Raw genomic sequence first — 16715 nt, 5'->3', positions numbered from 1 at the left:
TCTGTCTCCAAAATATCTCCTGCTGTCTAAGTAGGCCATCATGCAGAGCAAGTAAGGATCTAAGCTCCCCAACATCCTCATCTGACAGACCCCCCTCGAGCCTCCTGATCCTGTAACCTAACAATGGCCACCTCTGACTCCTCAATCCTCCTAAAGATGTCTCCCACCTCCTCTCGATTCCATCTCCTCAGCCTCCTCCTCGCCAACTCCAATCTCCGGGACACCCGGTACATGGCATCACCCCTCACTGGAGTGCTCCATGCCTCCCTTACCATCTCCCATGAACGAGGGTAAGAAAGCCATATCTTCTCGAACCTGAATGGGGGGTGCACCGGAACAAAGGCATCAGTGCTCAACAACAAGGGACAATGATCAGATGCAATCCTGGGTAAATGAGACACACGATGATCCGGAAATCTCTGGACCCATCCAGCTGTCGCACAAGCTCTATCAAGTCTCTCCCAAACCCTAGCCGGACCCTGTTGATTATTGCACCATGTGAATCTTGGACCAGAGAATCCCAAGTCAATCAACCCATTTGTAGTCAAAAAATTCTGAAATTCCTTAACCTTCCTCTCGTGGGAGAAAGGCTTACCCCCCATCTTCTCCGGAGGGTCGACAATACAATTAAAGTCACCCGCCATCAGAAAGGGAAAGCCCTGATCAACCAACTGCGATGCCTCCTCCCACAACCGTCGCCTCTCCCTGAAGTCAGTACTCGCATACACCGCCGCAAGAACCCAGGGATCATTTGTGCCCTCCGAGATCACCAGGATCACCTCTTGGCCACAAACATGAAACGTATCCAATCTACACGACTCCAGCCTCCACGTGACAATTATCCCGCCCGACAACCCACGGGACTCCACTGCATAGAAACCCCATGTCCGAGGGAGCACCCTCCTTGCCTTCTGAAGGCCCCTACCCGATAAACGGGTCTCAAACAAAATACAAATATCCGGTCTGTTCTGTTGCACAAACCTTCGGAACGCCGGGGCAAAAGATGGCTTCCCCGCACCACGACAGTTCCATAGGAGAACCTTCATTGTTCACCCATGGGAGTATCACAACCCGCCATCCCGGGGTTGCAATCATGAAACTCCACCTCATTCACAGATCCATCACTAACCAATCCTCCTATGTTCACCTTCCTCACCGCACCCTTCAATTGATCCAAGGCACGGAGGTGAACATCACTAGTCTCCGGCACGGGGTACCCTTCACGAAACACCACCTCATTCACAGGTCCATCACAAGCCAATACTCCTGTATGCACCCTCTCCACAGCATTCTTCAATTGGTCCAAGACACGGAGGTGAGCACCACCAGCCTCCGGCTGAGCCTCCTGGCCCAACACTGTCCCTAGCTCTGCTGCAGGAAGCGACGGACCCCTATGCAGCCTGCTACCAGAATCCTCACTCTGGCCACCCCCCACACCACAGGGTCTAGAGGAATCCCCTGTATCCGGCAGCACAGGGAGCTTACCCCGAGCCACCTGTAATGCTATGGACACCGCAGACGGAGGCTGGTCGAGCGGCCCAGCCGCACCCCCCATCCCCACCGAAAGACACGTCCCTTCCTTCTTCCTAGCCGGCCGTGCCGCTTGGTCAATGACCAACTCCGGGGCCAACGCCGTCACCGAGAGGGACCGGGCCAGTGTCTTCCCAGTCGCCCCCACCATCACACGCCGGGAGGGACCACCGCCTTTGGACTCCCGCTCCGCCCTAGGAGGCCGACTGCACACCGCCGAGAGGGGCGGAGGGGAGCTCTTGCTCCTCCAGCGATGGCTTCCCCCCGGCCTCTCCTTCCTCAAAGAAACAAACCCTCCCCCGGGGGAGGTTGAGCGAAGCAGCCCCTTAGGTCTAGCCGGGCTTCTGCTTCGTTTCATCGGACTCCGACCCATACAGCCGAGGTCAGTGGAATCAGCCCTGACCCCGAGGATGGATCCCACCTCGCCCGCACCATCGGACTCGACCCCATCCCGAACAAGTTTGGGTCCCGCCTCACCCGCAGCCCGAGTCGGCACTGAGTCGCTCCCGCCCGAGCTCGGACCTGGTTCCAACTCAGCCGCCGTGCCTACGCCCTGGGTGGAGTAACTCGGGCCGCCCATGTTCACGCCTCCGCCGGCTTCCGAGACGTCCTTCTCCGGCGTCCTTCGGCGAGCAACCTTGGCGGGTTTTTGCCACCCATCAAGGTCGATCGGGGAAGATCCCGCATCATCCCTGTTCACGCCTGGCTTCAGACCGGAACGGGGAGAGGTAGGTGCCGCACTCGGACCAGCCCCTGGCTTGGCCGTCATCTTCCTCCGAGCCGACACCTTAGCCACCCACGGCGCCCACACATGACCCGTGACCATCCATGGGCCGAACACCGGCGGATCCTCCGGTTCACCACAACCCCTATTCTCCTGAGCCGACGGCCTCGGCGACTCCATCCCGTCCCCCTGAATCTCCCCTTCTTCCGCCACCTCGGCCTCCGGAATGGAAAAGGCACAATTCGCCATCGGATGCCCAATACGCCCGCACCTGGAGCAGGGAGCCGGCAGGTTTTCGTAGATGAAATCCTGCCAAAATATCTCCGCTACCCCCTTCGATGAGCCCCTCACTAGAGTGCCCGGTTTGAGAGGAGCTGAGCAATCCAAGGCAATCTTCACTCTGGCAAATCCACAGCGCCTCCCCTGCTCTGTGACCCCATCCAAGGCCAGAGGAGTACCAGCAGTGGCATTAATTCGCATGATGGTCGCCTTCTTCCAGTAATCCAAAGGCAACCTAGGCATACGGAGCCAAACGACCACCCGGCTGAGTCCCTCATCGCCCGGAATGAAGTTAGGTCGCCACCGGTCCATTGCAAGAAGCTGACCGGCCACCATCCACGGACCGCTCGCCATAGCAGCTTCCCGGTCGACCTCGTTCTCAAACCGGACAGCGAAGAACCCGTCCATCAACAAGAAGCACTCCACATCGTATCCCAAGCGCCCCACCCTTTTGATCTCCCTCGCCACCCAGTCCGCCGGAACATACCTCCCAAGACTTCTCACAAGGATCGTGGAGTTCCGCCACTCCGAACGACTTCCCTCCAGCTCCTCCTCCGGGACGTCCACCACCTCGGAAAACTTCCTCTGCAGCAGTTCCAACACCCGTGGGGAGGAACGATAGGAGGACCCATATTGCCTCCGCGGCTCTCCCTTCGCCACATCTGCCCATGAACGACCCTTCTCCGCAGCCCCGGGGCCTAAGCCCTTCGGCATCTTAGCTCCCGGCGCCGCCGATCCACCCCCCGAGTCGGTCATCCCCACACACCCTCACCTATTCGGCAGAGTACCCTAAAGACCCCCCAGAGAACGCGAATATTGATGCACCCGCTCTTTCTCTCTCTCTCTCTCTCTACCCTTTCTCTTTAGAGAGATGTTAGATACCCAGTTGGCTACTAGTGTGTCTTTAAGGCCCTTCTCTTCTTTATGTGTGAGATAAAATATTTAAGTAGCCCTGCATGATTGCCCCCACACACTGTTGAACCAGTCCTGAATGACAACAAGAGCAGCTATGCCAATTGGTTGTCAAGAGAATGGGCCCAAATCTACTCTCAAGAGAGACTTGACACTTTTTTTTTATTGTATATTTTTAAGCACAGCATTTATACTAAGACGCAGGGCAGGAAGAGATTGGTGTGATCTATAAGATATGGCAGAATTATAACATAAAAATACCAAACTTCTTCTGACACCGTTGCATAGTGGTCTATTTTTAAGTTTTGTTGTCCTCAAAAGGATAAAATAGAGCGATGGCTGGGTACGAGCACATAGAGCAATAAATGGGATAAGATATGAGACATCTAATGGAAGCCAACTCCTCAACCACACAGTTTTGTATCGGTAGCTCCCACCTTTTTAATTCTCTTCATCTGAGCTTGTGTGAAGCCTCTAGCCATTCCTTGGTCTGCTCTGCTGGCTAGTAACGGATCAATACAAACAGCAATCTTAATTACTGCTTCCTAAATATATTTTGAATAGATCTTTCCTTCCAGAGGAATACAACATTTATATGCATGTCATGAGTGGGTGAGAATAATTTAACACCTCAAGACCAGCTGACAATTTATTTTATTGTGTTGGCAGAATGCCAAGGTCCCATGCAAAAAAAAAAGGACATATGTGGTATGATTGTCAACAACATATGCGGTATGATTGTCAACAACATATGCTACAATACTTGCTATATATCCAAAACTTTTAATAAAAAATCATCAAGCATTAATACCTAAGGCCTTTAATATATTGTTTGCATTACTTTAACTTTTGGCTTCTACAGCTAATCAAACGAGCATGAAACATGGACAAGAGAGGCTTGTGAATCAAGCCCCCCCCCCCCCACAAGTATTGTTGCATGGGAAGCTTCTATATATACAGTAATTAAGTGCTCCCGTAAAAGCAAAACTTATGAGATTAAACATTTCATTTTCACTTCCATGCACGTTTCTAGGAGCTAAAGATGCCACCTCTTTTTTCTCTCTTAAAGTGGTGCGAGTGGAATAGCAAGTCAAAAGGGACGGTGATGAGATGACTAAGATGACGGGAACGCGTTCTGCTGACTTTAGAATGCTGCGCTGAGTTTCTGCATGAGTTTTACCACTCTAAACTTGGGCAACGTGTCCTTTAAACAGGTGTTACCTTTTCTATACAATCCTCAATCGAAGATTCGAGGAGGTGGTCCAGCTTCAATGGAGAAAAAGTTGAGTCGGAGAGAGACAGAGAGGCCAAGGTTGGAAAAAAAATAGATGGAGAGAGAGAGATCAGAGGCCATGGTTGGAAAAAAAAGTACCAGTGATGTGCTGCGTCACCACCACCTGTGATGGGACTGCATTGGAATCAACACTAGTGGCAATGCCTCTTCTGGAAGTTCGCCGACCAATTGCTCGGGCTATAAGCCTTTGACACCTATTATATATATATATATATATATATATATATAAAATATAAACCCATAACGGCAATACAAATGTATTTCTGATGTTTTCAGTAAACTTTTGTGTTTAGGGAGTAATCATTTTTGATGTATTATTATAAGCAAAAATATTAACTTCATTGATCCTTGCATAAGGTCATCATAAACAATAATGTATGACATTACAAATATAATATGATAGAAATTGGCACCTTAAAAACTATTGTAGTATTAATACGTAGTTTCATCAATGTCATAGTGCCTTGTTTCCTTTTGTAGAATGGTTATAATGTTACCAACTTACCATTGAAAAAAAAGGGAAACAGCTATAGACCAAACTTAAGCTTGACTGGCCTAATATGGTCCATATCAAATTCAAGTCTACCCTTAAACAATCTTATACAAGAACAAGCATATAATTAAAATGAGGTTATATAATTCATGTAGAACACAATCATGAAATTCTGAGGCAATTCAAACTTATTTAAGCAATAAAAAAAAAATCAGTTTCATGAAACTGATGATAAATGCTTTCAGTTTGTAGCATCCATTGACCTTTGAAATATGCAATTTAACAATGCAATTTGTAATGACTGCACAACATTCTTCAATCGGGCTGCAATCTCTATGATTTCTTCTTGAATTGATCCACCTTCTCCAGATAATCAATAACCATGACGAGCTTATTACTAATTCAATTCTTTAGCAACAACATTTACCTCGTACTAGCATAATCTATTTTTATTGGATGAAATTTTGTGTTTCGAATGACAAATCGAAAATAATTGGCTTTCTAGGTGTTTTGCATGTCTTGGGTTGGTTGTTTCTACAAGATTCTTTTTCTTGATATAGACATGCATTTGTTGTACATGTGAACTTTTATTAATGCACTAGTAGGATTTTGCCAAACCCCAATCTTGACATTGATAGATCCCTTGAAAAAAGGAAAGGAATGAAAAGTTTGTTTGATTGGTTTGAACTTGTAAGATTTGTTTAGTCAAAAGCAATGTTAATTTTATTTGCAATTTGCTTTCATGACCTAGCCATTGTTTGCAATTTTTTTCATATAACTTCTAATAGCAATTTTTGAGTAAAGTTTGAATTAATTTGAAATACATTATATAAATGTGGACTACACCATTCTTGAGGAAGAAGGTGTCTACTGCTTTCAAGTCCAAACTCAATAATGGAGCACTCACATCAAAGATCTATACTATTGATCATGATTTATATCATTAAAAACACCTAAAAAGTAAGTATTATTCATTTTAGTGGTCATTAACCTATGCATCAAGTAGGTGCAAAAATATGTGTGTGTATAACATGAAGAAGTACCACTTCCAAATATTTTTATATGTATGCCAATATACTTAATTAATTAAGAAAACACCCATGCTCAACTTGAAACTATATTGAACTCCATATTTATTGCAGTTAAAATCGGTGATACATAATCTTGCTTTTAAATTGAATGGCTTTCATTTGTTTTCAAAAAAAAAAATCACAAAATAACCTACTATACAGTAGAAATTGCAAAAGATCCCTCTATATCCTAAAGCAATTTCACATAAGAACCTGTTTAACTTTGCAAAAGCGATATTTCACCAGCAAATTTTAAGCATGCATATAGAAAGTGCTTAAATTTCATGTCAACTAATGTTAAGAAAAGGCACTTTGATCAATATGCCACATAGCTCTAGTGTCGGTCTCCCTCTTATTTCTAGTTAATTTCATAAATAATTTCAACTTGATGTCCAAGATGCAAATATAAACTGCCTTAACATATAAACTGCCTTAACTTTATATAAGTCATATTTCACCATCATATTTATAGCACATTCTTCGAAAGTGCTTAAATTTCATGTTCACTGACTTTAAGAATTAAGAAGAGGGCATTTTGATTAATATGTTATAGTGGTGGCCACCAAATTCTTCTAGTTTCATAAAAAATATTAACTTTACATCCCAAATGCAAAATGATACTTATATATCATAGTGTTGTGCAGGTTTTTTTTTCTTCTCCTCCTCTAGCTTAGTCTTGTAGGCAACTGTAAGTTGCATAGCATGATTTAGCCCTTACCAACTGACACATCTGCAAATTTGGACTCTATGCGATCTATAGGAGTATTTAGCGATAAGAGAAGAGATATCATCACCGTACTGTTCGAGCAAATTTTAGATGGTTTAAAAAGCTTATGCGACATTAGCTGGTTTTCCAGCAACCACTCCTCGTACTAAAGTATGATTTAGTTCATACTTCTTGCAAATCAGTAATTATGTCACACCTGCGCGACAAGGTCATATTAGAATCCAATAATTAAACCCTAACAACATGAGTCTACCTTAAGCATTAATGGCATGCATATTGTGGTCACTAGTCCATAGCCAAGAACCTACATGCTAAACCACGTCCCCTTGTGCATTCAATTGGACTATTCCTCACTTCCCACCCCAACTAGCTAATGGAAGCATTAATGCCACAACGGTCTGGTGCCCAAGGGATTGGTTGCCATGGAGCATGATGGTATGCTTGTGGCCTCATCTCACTGTGGCCCCAAGCAAGCGTAAAAGTCTCACTCCCTTACTTTCCATTCACAAAGATTGACGCAGAGCTAATCATTGGAGCATAATGCACGAATTCCGCGTCCCACGGTCCTTATCTCTCTTTCACTCTCTTCCGGCGCCCGCTGAGGGCAAGATGGCCTCGTGCGTGGGCCCCACGATTCCTCCCCCAAAAGTCCAATCGTACTCTCTCGGGCGTCTTTACCTCCGCACCTCCCCCTCCTCATCTTTTCGGCGCGTCAAAGATTGACGTTTTAATTTGTAAAAAATTTTATTTTTTTTCAAATAAACTAATTTTATTTGTTAGCATAATTTTCAACCTGCATCGCCCACAATATTTTTTATTAGCATGAATCTACATCAACTTATATTATTTTTTGTTATTAGTATAATTTTATTAGAATGATTTTAAAAATTTTATAACAATTTGTATCGATCAGTCATATTTTTTATTATTAGTGTAATTTTATATCAGGCTATATTATTTTTATTGTATGGAGTGCATATACGAGTATATATACTCTTGAGATGTACCAAATATGATGAAATAAAAAAATAAAATTATTTTTCTCTCTCTTTCTTTTGTTTTTCTTTTTTTCTACAAATATTTTAGCATGGTATCAGAGCTACCGATCACATAACCTGCTATCATCTCTTTCGTCTTTGTTGTGGTCATCGTCGCTATATTAAGAAGCTTTGAAGACCTCTATTGTCGATCTATCGATCTCTGTTCCCAGGTGAATCAACATCCAAAAATTTTCTATTTTCTGGTGGATCCACATATCCTTAATTTGTTTCTCTGCAGACCTCTATTTTCTAATAAATCAAGATTGATCTCATTAGTAAATCTGCATATTCTCTATTTCTGGTAGATTACTATCCGAAGATCTTTTATTTTCAATGAATCCGCGGCTCCTCTCCACTACTTTTCTTCTCAGCTTTAGATCTTCAGTCGTCTCTCCTCACCGTCGCTCTGTCCCATTCTCTCCATCTTCGATTTTATTAGCTGCTTTATGCTCCTTTACCCCCCAGTTCAAAGCCAATTGCTCTTCTTCAATGGCGTCTCCGTCTACGAGGATCATCGACCTTTCGGTTGCCTTCTCTTCAAGCTTTGTTCTTGCTACAAGTGTTATTTTCTACATGTCTTCTCGCTATCACATCATCAGACAAATCAATCAGCCATATCGACAAAGATATCAGTTTATTACGTCAGTCAGACACATCAATTTGTTATATCGACTTTTGAGTTGTTTTGTTAACTCCTAATTTGCTACATTAGCTTCTGAGCTACTATAATATTTAATGTTCTGCCACATCAGGCTCAATGTTGCCATATCAGCTTTTGACATACTACCATGTCAGTCTCTAAGCTGCTATGTCAGCTTTTAGTCTATCACGTCAGCTTCTAAGCTACTACTCTAGCTCTTCATCTAGTACGTCAGCTTTTTAGTATATTCGTGATTCACTTTCCAAACTCAAGTTGGCACCTATAGTACCATCTTAAGTTTGAAAGGGATGTTAGTATAATTTTAGAAATCACGTAACAACCTAAATTGCCTATAATATTTTTATTTATTAGCGTAAGTCTGTATCAACCTATATTATTTTTTTAATTAGCATGATCATGTTAGAGTGATTTTAGGGATCACATAACAATTTGTATCACTTAGTAATATTTTTTATTGTTAGTGTGATCCTATATCAGTCTATATTATTTTTCTTATATGAAGTCTATATACGAGTATATATAATTCTTGAGATATACCGAATATGATGGAACAAAGAAATAAAATTATTTTTCTCTCTCCTTTTTTTTGTTTTTCTCTTCTTCCACAAATATTTTAACATTATCCTCTAAATGCTAGTTGGTTTAAATATTTTTAAATTTTATTGGGCTTTTTGTATGGATACCCCTCTAAATATCGGATTTTACATGAATATCCTTTCAAAATTGATATTTACATGTATACCCTCGTAAAACTCTGTTATTGTACAAATGCCCCTAATATAACGGTTGTTCTAATAGTATTAAGAAAAATTATATTTATATTAATTAAAAATAAAATAAAATTTAAAAATTATGCTATTGTCTGTGTCTTTTTTTCCTGCCATCGGGATCGCGATCGCGATCCCTTATAAATGTTTCTGTTTGCACCTTTACCCATTAAAAGTATTTTAGTTATTTTAATTTGAAACCGTTAATTTTTTAATGACATTAGATGGCATGGGTACATATGCAAAAATAAGAATAAAAAAAGGGTAGAATAGTAAAACAAGTATTTTAAGAGAATATACGTGTAAATATCAATTTTGAAAGGTATTCATGCAAAATTCGATATTTAGGAGGGTATTCATACAAAAAACCCAAATATTTTTTTACACTATATTCCGAAACATCGTGAATCTTAGGTACCATCGCATCTTCTCTATCATCTAGATAGTCTATATAGACTCTAGATCATCACTCTCCCTGGCATATCCGAAACACACTAACACATCAACTTTCTCTAGTGAATTCTGTTGCAGTCCAACAGACTCTGTTGCCATACTTTCTGCTTTTCTATTTTTCCTCTATCTTTTTTCTTTTTCTTTTTTTTGAACAACTGAAGGAGTTTTTTAGATCCAGCTTCCCCACGATCATGCTCGTTAGAGGAGGATCAGAATGAGTTGGGTTGTTATATGTTAGGGATGAGATCACCGCAGACCTACATATAAGGGACGAATTACATTCTTAGGGCAATGTTAATACAAGAAAGATCTTTTGAATTTCTTTAATAGATTGTTTCTTTTATAATACTATTCTAGAATTATAAAAGTAGCAATATAGCAATTTTTAGGCCATATTTCTCCAACAATCTAAAAACATGATCTTGATAAAACTAGAAGTTGCTATTGGTTGCTTAGAATCAAATTTGTTTTGATTGCATAAAATTTGAAAGTTCTTATCTTTATTATTTGAAGATTGTTTTCTTTACAAAAATCAGTCTTTTAAGAAATTCGTATTGTCTTAAAAATAGTACAAACCGAATTTTCTGCAACTTTAAAAACTATACAGGATTTTTTTACAGATTTAAAATTTTTACATAATTTTTTTGCAACTTTAAAATTTATGCAGAAATTTTTTACAGATTTAAAAGTCTCTGCAAAATGTTTCTGGAACTTCAAGATCCATGTAGAAGTTTTCTACAGCTTTAAATTCTGTACAAACTGATTTTCTGCAAGCTTGACATTTGGTGTAGAAATTTCTGTATTTTTAAAATCTTTATAGAAATTTTCTACATCTTCAAAATCTGTGCAAAAATTTTCTGCACCTTCAAAATCTGTGTAAAAGTTATTGCTACCTTAAAACTGTGCATATTATTAGTTGTTTTCAAAATACCTATGGCTGCTTCTTTGAAAAACATGCATAAATCACAATGTAAGTTTACTTGGTATATTTCTTAGTGGAGTTGTTTAATTTTATTATTATAATTGCTTTTTATTGCATTTATGTTAAAAACTAGTATGGTATTATTGAAAGGTATTAATTAACTATCTAAATATAGAAGGCTACACCCCTTACAACTTATGTTTGTAGAACCAATTAAACAACCAAAACTTCATAAATGACTTCTTTTGATGATCATAGTAGAATTAAACTCGAGAAATATAGTGGTTCCTTCTTTAGAAGGTGCCAAAGCCAAGCAAAATATTAGCTTACCACCTTAGGTTTGATCTCTTTCCTTGACTCCCTTGATCCTAGACCAACTTTTAGTAGGAAGACTGAGTAGATATACTCAAAACCCTAATCAATCTCAATAGTCAAATGTCGAAAGGATATTTTGATATCTTAAGAAAACTCTTGATCTATCTCTCTTATAAATTGGGTATCTCGAGGTGGTTTAGGGTTACAATGATACAAATTAGATTACTATTTCTCTTAATCTAAAATCAACCATTAGATATCTTTGTCTTCATTGTATGCTACCATAGCTTGGGGATCTTCAAAGGCACACTATTATATCTTGGAGCACCATATAGGCCAAGTTAATTGCTCTGGAGACCACCTGCACTGAGTGTTGGGATTTGTATCCTAAATGTCAATCGTAAGTATATTGATGATTGAATTTTGTAAATGAATTGATAAATTAATAAAGTGTTATTTGGCATTATTCATCATTTCATTTTCAAATGAACTCTTATATGATGAAGTCCTTGGGACTTATGTTATGATAAAGGAGGATTTATGTTTGAGTCCTTAAACTTGTTCGCGACCAAATGATATGTTGTTACTAGGACGACAGCATTATCGAGATTAGGTCGTTGTGTGACATATACGTTGGTTGTCCTCTTAATCAAGGAGTGTGGAGACACTGGTATGTCACACAGGTGAAGTGTAGGAGTACATTTCACTGAACGTGACCAATTCCGGAACGCTCTACTGTCGAGAGATGTTCCAAGTAGATATGGGTATAAGTTTGGCCCTCTAACCTAAGACCGCAACTTGTGACTAGCAAGCAACTCACTATACTTTGATACCAGACTACCTGAATTTCTAATTCAGTGACGGAAGGTCACTGGGTGCAGTCAAGCACTTGCGTAGTCAGTTGTGAGTCAAGATGGAATTGACCCCTCCTGGAAACAGAAGATAATATCTTGTGATTAATTTAGCAAAATCTTGGCCAGGATAATCCCAGTGAGGAGTCACGGGATATCTAAAGTTAAGCACATAATGAATGTACTAATTATAGGGTTGACAGTGAGCTTAAAGTCATCCTGGCATTAGGAGTCAAAGGGATTGAATTATACAGTAACCATAGTCAGAATTTCAGAATATTTGCTTCGCATATATTCGGCCTATCCGGACGTCGGGTACCTTTGCTAGATGGTTACATCGATTAGTGTAGGAAGTTGTTCCTATACTACCGGCCTAGGTTCGAACTTATGAGGTCACACGCATAGAAGATTTCTGATTGATCAAGAAGACTGATGAATGATTAAGAATCATTCAGAAATAATTTGATCAATTTAATTGGCAAATTATCTTATAAAATAATTAAAGTAATTATTGAAGGATTAATTAGTAATTAAATTACTAATAAACTCATTTTGATTGAGTAATTGAGTTAAGGATGAGCCAAATTGAATTGGATTCAACTTTGGGCTCAATCAGGATTTTGACCTGATTGGATTAGGTTAGAACCAAAAGGACTTAAGCTGATCAAATTAATTTTAAATTAATTTGTGCTTAATTGGGGATTGACCTAATTGGATTAGGTCCAACACAAAGTAATTAACTCAATTTGATTGAGTTTGGATGAGCCAAAATTTGAATTGGATTCAATTTGAGCTCAATCAGGGTCTGACCCGATTAGATTGGGTTCAACCAAATTGCTTTGTTTTAATCCGGGTTTGACCAAATTTGATTAGGTGCAACCCAAGGGGATTAGGCTTAGATGATGTGGCAATTAGTGGTGACATGGAATTGGATTTCATGAATTTTAAATAAACCAAAATTATTGCATGGCGCATGGACCCATTGCTTGACACATGGCGACATTGTTTGTTGTTTGAATTTGAATTCAAACATTAAGCAATATATTAAATGATTTCATGCATCAAATAACTTTCCAAGCTGGCGTGTGAACCTCTGAATCATTTAAATTCAAATTTCAAATGAAATATATGCGACAAGAGGAAGGAAAATTCTGCTGTATGGATTTCAAATTCCTCCCCTCTTGCACATGTGTTTAATTTGAATTTAAATCAGATTTGGTTGAGATCTAATTTGGGTTGTTCCTATTCCATTGCATGCGCAAGGAGGTTTTTTGAAGATAATTTTCGAATTTTGAATGAAAATTCGGAGGCCATTAAAAGAGGTCAAACATGGGCACCGGCAATACATCCATTGCAGCCTTCTTTCTCAAACGCCTCCTCCTCCTCTTCTTCTCCATTTTAGAGGGTTTTCAGGGTGATTATCTAGAAGATTCAAGATCAGATCTGAGTCCTCTACTTTTCTTACAAACCTCATCTCCATCTGCTTCAAGATGATTGATCAAGAGTTGATTGAATCCCGGCGAGCAGATTTCAGCTTTCAAGTGTTCTGCAGCTGCTAGCATTGTTGTGGAAGAAGATCCTTCAGGGCTTCGCATGTACTTTTTGTAGAGGCCATTCGTGTGCGTAGCTGCGAAGTCAAAAATCAGATCTACAACTTTCATTCATCATAAAAAGTATTAATCTAGCATTGATCATTTATTATAGTATCAAGGTTTAGGTCCGATTTTCCGAGGTTTTACCCTCTTTTGGGGCTCCTCACGGAGATATCTCCAGAATCCATTCGATGGATATTCGGAGATTAATTTGAATAGAGTTCTTAAGTTTCAGATCTGATAGTTAATCATGCATAAAAGTTTTAGCATAATTATTTAAACGATTACGGCATAATCCTATGTGTTCTTAATGTGCTGATTTCTAGATTTGATCTTGTAAGCATGCATGAATTAAATTGTTTGATTCATTTTTTCGCTGCATTTTTGAAACTTAAAAAGAACTACGTGTGGCTTGATCCTCCTTGTGAAGGGGTGCGTAGGCAACCCGATCAGGTTCAGCCATGGTTTTCAAAAAAAAAAAAAAATCAGCATGCTTAACACCGAAGAACCTAGGAATCACTTTCACTGAGGAGAATGGATTAAAAATTTATCTTAGAGTTACTTAATATCTAAGCAGATACTAGCCATATCTATCTATTGTGATAATAAGGCCATGATAGAGTTGACTAATCAAATGAGTACTAATAAAAAGATGAACCGATATAACTTGAAAGGAGTAATGTTATTTTTTTGAAATTTGTCAAGTCTGAGAAAAATATGGAAGTTCAATTAACCAAGAGTTTGTCTAGGAGTAGAGTCCTAAAATCATCGAGGAGGATCATCTTAAACTCACTACTTGGTTATGAATACTAGAGATCCAACCTCTATGATTGGGGATCCCATAAAAGAGGTTCAATGTAATAAAAACAAAGTTGACTTAGAGTATATCTCCTCCTATTCCTATGATGAGTGTTCTTATTAGTGGCAAAGTAAATTCAAAAGGTTGTGTTATACTTTTACTAAGTTTAAGATAGAAAATCTATAGGATATTGGATCACAAATACTTTTGGCGGACCTACCTACGTGAGGATTGCCATATAAGCCACAAGGGCTTATCCTAAAAAAATTCTCATAAAAAATCATTATACTAAGTGTAAGATCTTTCAAATAACGCTAACCGTATAAATATCCAATTGATCCGTACCATATGTGATAAGTAGAAGTCAGATTCTAGTTAAAGGTCTAATCTACCATGGTTTTTTCAGATGGATACAATTAATACTAAATGAGGTTCAAGTCCACAGGATATCTCACTAGCCCATTGCACAGTATAAATTGCTTAAACATTATTCTTTATATTTTGTTAAAAAAATTTGATCTTTTGTGGAGAATTGTTAGAGTTTTAATTTGAAAAAGAGTTTTTTTTTTTTAAAAAAGATATAAACCAACTTTATTCCCTAAATTTTAGTTGGTTCAAATGTTAATCACTGCAGGCCTGTATATAAGAGATGAATCACGTTCTTAAAGAAGCAGTGTTAATCACCTGCCTCGGTCGTAGCTTTTTTTTTTTTTTTCAATCTTTTCACTTTTTTAGTAGATTGTCTCTTTTATAATACTATTCTAAAATTATAAAATAATAAAATAATAATTTCTGGATCATATTCCTCCAACATCAAATCCATCTCTCGCTCCCTCTCTCTCTTCAATACCTCCACGACCTTTTCTCTCCCTGGCCCACTACCCATCCCCCAGCATTCCCATATCTAATCTCTCTCCGCCTATAAATCCCATGCAAGGACAATGCCCTTCAGCACCACCAACAACAATAACAACAGTAGCAGTAGCAGCTGAATACTATAACGCAGGAGATTCCGTTGCTACTCTCTCTCTCTCTCTATATATATATCTATATATAAAATAACTTTTTGTTTTGCTAAGAATACATACAATAGTTTATAATAAGAAACTAAACAACATGAGAGTTGCTACTGGTGCCACTCGCTATCGCTCTCTCCCGACTCCCCGGCGACGTTCCCTGATCACTTGTTCTATCTCTTCTGGATCTTCAACGCGCGGGCCGTCCACCGTAAGAATTGGGAGCCGGTGGATGGAGTACCAGGGTGCCAACAACTGGCATGGCCTTCTCGACCCACTCGACGACGCGCTCCGCTCCGAGATCGTCCGCTACGGCGAGTTCGTCCAGGCTGCCTATACTTCCTTCGACTTCGATCCTACCTCCCCCTCCTACGCTGCCTGCCGCTTCCCCAAGGACTCCTTCTTCCGCCGCTCCGGCCTCCCCAGCACCGGCTACCGCGTCACCCGCAATCTCCACGCCTCTTCCACGACCCGGCTCCCCCTCTGGGCCAGCTCCGCCCCCGCGTGGCTCTCCCGCCGCTCCGGCTGGATCGGCTACGTCGCCGTCTGCCAGGACAAGGACGAGATTGCCCGCCTCGGCCGGCGCGACGTCGTCATCGCCTTCCGCGGCACCGCCACCTGCCTCGAGTGGCTCGAGAACCTCCGTGCCAGTCTCACCCACCTCCCTTGCCCCTTCCCACCGTCAGCCTCCCAGCCGGAGCCGATGGTGGAGCGTGGATTCTGGAGCCTCTTCACCTCCCCCGGCTCAGTCCGCCAGAGTCTCCGCGACGAGGTCCGCGACGAGATCGCCCGGCTCCTCGATGCCTACGGAGGCAAAGGTCACCCCCTCAGTCTCACAGTCACCGGTCACAGCCTCGGCGCAGCGCTTGCAGTGCTCACCGCTTACGACATCACGGCGACATTCCGACACGCGCCGATGGTCACCGTGGTCTCGTTCGGCGGGCCACGTGTCGGTAACGCAAGCTTCCGCCGCCGGCTGGAAGAGCAAGGGAGCAAGGTTCTAAGGATAGTGAACGCGCAGGACATCATAACCAAGGTTCCCGGTTTCGTCATCGACGACGGCAATGGGAAGAATCAGGACGCCAAAGAAGGCATGACACTGAGCTGGCTGCTGTCGAAGACTGGGTGGGTCTACGCCGACATCGGCCGCGAGCTCCGTCTCACCGGTCGTCGGACGGCCAATGTGGTGGCCTGCCACGACCTCAGCGTCTACCTCAACCTAGTGAACCAGCTCAGTACCAAGTGTCCTTTCCGGTCATTAGCTCATTAG

General features: G+C 41.1%; 2 protein-coding genes across 2 annotated transcripts; one reads left to right on the top strand and one right to left on the bottom strand.

The window, feature by feature from the left end:
• Positions 1-77: 77 nt before the first annotated feature.
• On the bottom strand, positions 78-1046 carry LOC149751125 (uncharacterized). Its single transcript, XM_089927674.1, has one exon. It carries the CDS (start codon positions 1044-1046, stop codon positions 78-80), a length of 969 nt encoding a protein of 322 aa, XP_089783800.1.
• A 14562-nt stretch (positions 1047-15608) lies between these two features.
• Positions 15609-16715, top strand: LOC103718278 (phospholipase A(1) DAD1, chloroplastic-like). The gene has a single exon (XM_008807018.4). It carries the CDS (start codon positions 15678-15680, stop codon positions 16713-16715), a length of 1038 nt encoding a protein of 345 aa, XP_008805240.1. The 5' UTR covers positions 15609-15677.

The sequence above is a fragment of the Phoenix dactylifera genome, chromosome 16 (assembly GCF_051530095.1).
Source record: "Phoenix dactylifera cultivar Ajwa chromosome 16, Ajwa_hap1_PhDact_Kaust_v1.1, whole genome shotgun sequence".
Classification (NCBI taxonomy): Eukaryota; Viridiplantae; Streptophyta; class Magnoliopsida; order Arecales; family Arecaceae; genus Phoenix; species Phoenix dactylifera.
This window is presented reverse-complemented; position numbering and strand designations above follow the sequence as displayed.

Bases quoted from the DNA above. Each gene is read 5' to 3' on its own strand.
- LOC103718278 (XM_008807018.4), top strand. From the start codon at position 15,678: ATGGAGTACCAGGGTGCCAACAACTGGCATGGCCTTCTCGACCCACTC.
- LOC149751125 (XM_089927674.1), bottom strand. From the start codon at position 1,046: ATGAAGGTTCTCCTATGGAACTGTCGTGGTGCGGGGAAGCCATCTTTT.